Raw genomic sequence first — 7,495 nt, 5'->3', positions numbered from 1 at the left:
GACAGATTTTCAAAATGTATTCATCTCTATTTTTAAATTGTTCGTCATGATATGGCTGAAATATTGCCGATACATACTAACTCGCTCACTCACTCACTCATTCAATGACAAGTCATTGACCAGAAACGACATTCACCCGTAAATGCTGTCCAAGTCAAAAGGGGGAATGGCATGGGACAACATGCTTATGAGTGAGTGTGTTTGTTTGTTGCACACACACACACACACACACACACACACACACACACACACACACACACACACACACACACACACACACACACACACACACACACACACACACACACACACACACACACACACACACACACACACACACACACACACACACACACACACACACACTGTATTACTATTGTATTATTGATTACACAAATAATGGCAGAACACTTATATTAGATATTTAGATCAAATATATATATTTAGCGCAGAGTTTTAAACATTCATGTATAAATGCATTGTGAGTCTTAACTTTTGCAGGGTAGTAAATTCAAGATCTTAATATTCAAATATATTTTACAATGCATAGTGTCCTCGTCAGGATAAAAGTCAACAGATATTTTTGATATCCGTTGGGGTCATATGCGGGTATCGATGCAAATTAGAGAGATCAAATGCCTCAACTTCTTTTCAAAATCATTATGAAGTCACTCTATTGAATATTTGAAACGCCAAGCAAAGTGTATCAAAATTATTAAACATGGTAAAACATAGCATCTATTAACATTTAAAACATTCGTAATATCTCCAAATGGGCTCCTGCTTCTATAATCTATCATTCACCTGTGTTTCTCTGAAATGCATTAATGTGCACATTTCAGGGAATTTTCTATCAGCTACATAATGTTGCAGGCCATTTAGTGGTAATAGAAAAGAAGAATGACATGGTACGATAAAGATGTTATCGCACAAGTGTATTTTGGGATAGTAAATAGTATTTATTCCTAATGCTAGGTATTTACCATCCCAAACCTGATTCGTGTGATAATCTCTATTTCCATTTCACTTTTATTTTTACATACCTAAGCCAGTAGTTTCAAGATCAAAGAATATCTCTGTGGTGTTGTTAAGCTGAAGAGGCCCCTTGACAGGTACAGGAAGTGGTGGAGGAATACTAACAAGGTCATCGGTGTCAGTGTCCTCAGACATGTCAACCATGGCAGAGTATGTCATACCTTCTCTGACTTCTTGAACTGTTAGCTTCTGACTTCTGAAACAGATTTATGAAAAACTATTATGTTGGTCAATAGTCCAATGAGTATGATGGTTACATATCTGTAGACTACTTCGTTCTTCATTACGGAATATAGGGCCTCAGAGCATTACATCATTAACAATGTCTTTCAAGACTGACCAAGTTCTTGTATCCTTCTCTATCATGGTAGAATATGATATATTTAATTTTCTACTAGAGGTCAAAGTTAAAAGCTGACATACCTCATAACCTTGACATGTAATCTACGCTGTTTAGCTTTAATTGTTGATGCAATAGCCTTTCGTTTGCGATGCTGAAGATCTTTCAGTGTGAAATGCTGTCTGGTATAGGTCCCAGGTGACAGTCCAAGAGTACTGTTAACCTGTAGAGGTGGATTATCAATTATGAGTAAATGGTCATGAATTTTTCTTTATAACTTTAAGGCACTTAGAGTGTTACACATAAAACCATTGATTAACATAAGAATTCTTTTAAGCCACTAAAGAATAAGAATGATTTTTTAATATTTATTTTGCATATCTGAGACCAGGATAAAATAGCATAAAACAGAACAAAGTAATTTAAGAGGGAACTCATCATCCCTGTAACCATTAAAGAATTAACAGTATATTGTCAACAATCATGGGCCATAACTTTTCAATTCAAACTTAAATCACCTTTACTTTATCTTTAATCTTTAGCCACATTCCCCTTCTTAAGGACTTCAAATAAACTGAACTGGAACTATAGAACAAGACACATTTCAAATTCAACTTCTAAATGATTTTAACAAAACTGAACTGGAACTGTAGAACAGAATACATTTCTAATTCAACTTCTATATGATTTCATATCAACTGAAATGGAACCATAGAACAGAATACATATTTCTTACAGCTATAATGTAGTTGTGGCCCACATTCTTTTGTGCAACGGAAGCAGCGACCCTGAAGTGAAGACTTGAGGAGCCAGAATAATGTCTAGATTTTGGTGCCTTGCTAGACACATTCTTGTTAAAACTTTCATTGGATTGTGTGCTTCCAAGACTGTGTATAGCATAGTTGTCAAGCAAAGCTTTTAGGTCCACTTGTAAAGTTAAATCTGACAGAGCTTTACCATAAGGAAGAGACCTGAAGCTTGAACTTGACGACTTCATAAATCTGCACCAAGTGTCATCACACTTACTGTGATCACCAAATGGGTGACATGATAGTGCAGTTAATCCTCTGCTTATTCCATCTTGGTTTCCTTTGTTTTGGCTGATCATGTAGTTGAAACATTTTTGTAGATACCTGATTACTTTGGTGCTCAGTGTCTTGTGGTTTTTCTGCAGCTGATACAGTTTATTACCTAAGCCTTTCCTCACATGATTTTTGTCAGACTGTTTAACAATGTCCTTGTCTACATTTGCCCTTAATCTGGCTATAGCATCATCATCTCCTATGATTGAGTTCACATGTACATCCTCTTCCTTAGCTTTAACTACCATCTCAGATACCATGTCAGGTTCCATACCTTTACTGGAACCGTCCCAGTTCTTTCTGCAGTCATGCTCTTCAGGAGTCCTTTTAGCTTTATTTGCTTGATGACAGATTCGGCAACTCTTTTAGCGGATCGAATAGCCAAGAACTTTGCCAGTTTTGTTCCCGATCATTGAGCAGTGTCCTGAAACATATAAATGTCTGTTTATTTATTTCAATTTTCTGCTTGAATATGATATATTTATTTTAACAAGTTTAGCTCTAGTGTCTTGATATTATCTGACCAAAACACAAACCCATCAATAACACTGTTACATGTCTTGTATCAGTCAACATACTGGTATGAAGGATAAAGTAAAACAAGGAAATAGAACTAATATAACTGAGAGTTTAATAAATCACAAACATACAAAATAATGTGAGAATGGTTACTTTAATCATGCTGTGAACATCTGTACTATTGAAATCTAACTAATTGAAAACACATAAACACAAAACCCAGATCTCAAAACCTTTTTCATCTGAAATGATGCCAGAGAAGGTACCACTTTTCACTTTCAAGAAAAAATATTGATACATTTACATCATTACACAGAGAGATATACCTAATAGTCTTGTATTGTGCATAAGTATAAACAAGCAACTACAATTAGAATGAATTACCAGACAGGCTGTCATAGCTTTTTTCCACTGCCCCGCTTCTGCCATCCTGCATCAACACTCACACAGATTCTTCGGCTGCCGGGAGAACTGAAGAAGAGGGAAAAAACCATGATGTCGCAATTTCATTTTAAAATTGAATGGTTCCCAATTATTACTTACTTCTGTGAAATAGCTGTGCACTTTCAACCAACCAGTCTCATACTTTGAAATTCACACACTCAATAATTACTTGCACATTGCAAATCTCTATATATTTAATTTTTTTGTATAATGTACCAAGATCAACAATCTAGCACGCATTTACTGCACACACTTTGTAGAGGAAATACTCTGTATGGTACTTACAACATACTAAGTTTTTAAATAAAATGTTAATCATAAATGTGAAATATAGTTGCAGGCAACGATGAGGTCTCCTTGGCTTTACTTTCTATCTATTGTATCTGAGGGCTAGATATCATCGTCCAAAACGGAGCCAGAACACGTGTTTTGACAGGCGAGCGGATCTTCCAAATACAGCCGGGGTCACGGGGGTCATGTACCTTTTAAGTAGTTCCGGAGACGAAAGCGTTCCCTCTTTAAAAGGCTGTATCTTAGTTGTTCTTGGGTGTACGTTCAAAACCATTAGTGTTCTGGAATCACCAGGACATTGCACATTTTGGGAGCAAACTACTCAGAAAAGTGCTGAAAAACATGGCCAAAAACTGAAAACAAAAATAACTGCCAAACGGTACGTTTTAGCGACTTGACCCGTCCAAGCAAAATTGTTGGGAATTTGATTGTGCATCTGTACAAGAAATTTGGAAGTGTTGGAACAATTAGTTCATAAGATATTTGCTGTCAAACGTTGAATTTTTTTAATTAATTTTGATTTATCTCCCCTTTGCTATTGGGCCAAGAGCCTAGAGATTTTCAAGTGGAAAATATACACATCGGTGCGCATCTGTGTGATTTTTTGTAAGCGATTCGGAGCATTGGTTTAGGAGTTATGTTTGGTACAAAAATTGGCGGATTAATAAATAATAATAATAATAATCGGAACGATTACAATAGGTCTCCTGCCTAGAGGCAAGGAGCCCTAATAATACTCACCATTTCCATGTGACATCTAGATAAGGTCTTAGGTGCAGAGTGTCCTATCTCTATGTCACGTGACAAAATCGAGCCTTTCAATTAGTTAGTGACATAAAACACTCTAGAACTGAATAGCTGTTTTATTTAAACCATGGTTTAACAATGAATGTAAACAGGCCAGAAAGTGAAGGAAGAAATCTGAAACATATTTTCGACCACATCCTATAGTTCACAAGTTAGATAAAGTTAACATTTTAAATGCCAAGGTTCGACGTGCGTTCAAACAAAATAAGCGTCAGTCTTGGAGAAACTATGTTTCCAAGATACATTTCCAGACACCGATTTCAAAGGTGTGGAGCATGGTTCAAAGAATAAATGACAAAGGTTCCAAATCTGCTGTTCACCATCCGAATGATGATGAGAACATGACTGGTAAAGCTGACATTGCGAATAAACATGGTGAAACCCCCGCCAAGCATTCGTCACCATCCAGTTATGTCCCTGAGTTTCAGAAATACCACAAACAACAGGAGAAGAAAAGAATAATTTCAACTCGCACAATGGTGCGGACTGTAACGAATCTTTTTTCGTTACACGAGCTACATACCACCCTTGAGCAACCTCAAGGTACAGCAACAAGAGCTGATAACATACATTATCAGCTCTTGAAGCATTTACCCGAATCATGTTTGGAAACACTTCTAAATATTTTTGATACAATATGGACTTCAGGGAATTCCCCAACTTCGTATCGTATTGCCATTGGAATCCCTATTCCAAAACCTGGCCGGCATCATACTGACCAGTCTAATTACCAATCTCTTTAACGAGTTGTGTCTGTAAAACCATGAAACGAGTGGTTAACAATAGATTATAGGTATCTTGAAACAAATAACCTTATAACAAATATTCCATGTGGTTTCAGGAAAATCGTACGATTGATCATTTGGTACGTTTAGAATCCTACCAGGTGATAGTTTTATTTTCACAGCAGAAGCAAATGCCATATTAACAGCGCTTAAATATATTAAACATCATCCTAAATATAAACTATAAATAATATTTTCAGACTCTCTTTCTTGCCTTCAGGCTATAAATAATCTCTCTTGCAAACATCCACATTTAATCAGTTTAATTGAGTTATATACTGAGCTGTGACACAAATCTGTGACACAAATCTGTGACACCACTTCTCATTCCTTACTCTGATTACAAAGCTATCATTCGATCGTACCATTCGTGATCTCATGCAGAAGAAGTGGGATACTGTTTTTAAGTAGAAACGTAGTACCATTCTTTGATCTCGAGAAAGCATACGATACCACCTGGAAGCATGGCATTTTGAAGGATTTTCTTGACTTCGGTTTGAGGGGTCGTTCACCTCTTTTTATCTCACAGTTTTTAACAGACAGTCAATTTCAAATCCGAGTAGGTTCAACCCTGTCTGACCATTACACTCAGGATCAGGGAGTCCCACTAGACAGTATTTTGTCTGTCACCTTATTTAGTATCAAGATCAACAGTTTATCCAAGGTTTTAAATGATTCAATCGGTGGATCACTTTTTTGTGGATGATTTTAATATTTCTTGACGTGGTAAATATATGAATAATATTGAACGGCAATTGAAATTATGTTTAAACAAATAAATAAATGGTGTCTTGAAAACGGTTTTAAATTTTCTAAGTGAAAAACTAATTGCATACCCTTCTGTAGAAACTATATTTAAATTTGTGGCTCTGAAATTGCTAATAGCTGAAGGGATGGTTTAAATATATTTATTATGAAATTATAACTTGTTTTTAGTCAAGATATGGCTGAAATATCAAAATCTTAACTCACTCACCCTTTTTGAAAGGTAAAGTTCGTTTCCGGAGCATAATTCGGAAAATATTTGACCAAATTTGCTATACTGCCCCTCCATATCATGTAGATCTCTATGTGCCTTTTGGGGGTTTTAACTTACAATTTTATTTTATTTTTTCTGTTTCAATGGCAACAAATTTGGACTTGGCCTTTTTGAAAGGTAGGGTTTGTGTTCGGACCATAACTCTAAAACCACTTCACCCATCTTCACCAAATGTTGTATACTTAAGACTTAAACAAACATAATTACATACTATCAATAATTCGTATTTCCATACTTAGAGATTTTGAAATTGAAGGAATCAAATGAGTTGTTTGAGGTCCCAAACTGTGAATTTTTGGGAAGGGGGAGACATCTGTTTTTACGAATAAAATCACTTTCTAGTTAACGTTCAGATACACTCATGTTTGTTATTGTATAAGAGAAACCTGGATATCACCACTTTAACGTGAATAAAACGTTAGTAATGCCGAACAAAGTTTTATAGTATGTAATTCAAGAACATTTTAGAAAGTATATGAATATAGTTGTGTTGTAGTCACTCCGCTGCTGCTAGCTGGGGTCACACAGGTGATTGCAGGGACCACACGTGCAGTAGAGGTCTCAAGTCGGATGGACTGAGATGACGGTGGTGGTCAATTGGATGAACTGAGTGGTCAAAGGGGGAAATGATGGACTGTCGCTTTACTGAAGTGCTATGCTATCACGACGATTATTGCACTGGGCTGGTGAATTGGAGACCGCTGCAGACAGTGAACTGAAATTGCGTCTTAATGATTAACTAAAATTGTGTTAGTTATATAAGTTATTAAAAAGGAAGCATCAAAATATATTTGTCATGAAATAGGTGTGTGTGTGTGTGTGCGAGTGCGGTGCGATTGTTGTGACAAATATGAGGGTATATACATAGAGGGGTTTAAATAAATTGTTCTTGTAATCCTTGTTCTGTTGTTCTGGTTTGTGACAGGAACATTCAATGCCCAGCACCAGCTCACGAACGGCATTTACAGTTAGCGTTCAAACGAATGGCATTTACGGTTAGCGTTTTACCCTGATATATATCCACACATAAATTGTATTTTCTTTGCGTCTCTATTTCGTTTACTTTATGAAAAATCACATTTAAATTACTAATACAGTCAGCAAGCGTTTACAAAACATGTAATATCAGTGTCATTCTCCCCAATCTTTCAAT

The 7,495-nt window shown here is 36.1% G+C and overlaps 1 protein-coding gene across 1 annotated transcript; it reads right to left on the bottom strand.

Moving 5' to 3' along the window:
- Positions 1–1,442: 1,442 nt before the first annotated feature.
- On the bottom strand, positions 1,443–3,492 carry LOC124267221. Its single transcript, XM_046702138.1, is given in 4 exon segments — positions 1,443–1,598; positions 2,112–2,881; positions 3,361–3,382; positions 3,384–3,492. Coding segments are annotated over 4 exon segments (1,035 nt in total). The 5' UTR covers positions 3,471–3,492.
- Positions 3,493–7,495: the final 4,003 nt, after the last annotated feature.

The sequence above is a fragment of the Haliotis rubra genome, unplaced genomic scaffold, assembly GCF_003918875.1.
Source record: "Haliotis rubra isolate DU_JTF1 unplaced genomic scaffold, ASM391887v1 Scf13, whole genome shotgun sequence".
NCBI classification, from domain to species: Eukaryota; Metazoa; Mollusca; class Gastropoda; order Lepetellida; family Haliotidae; genus Haliotis; species Haliotis rubra.
The sequence above is the reverse complement of the archived record's forward strand: the minus strand, read 5'-3'. Positions and strand labels throughout refer to the sequence as shown.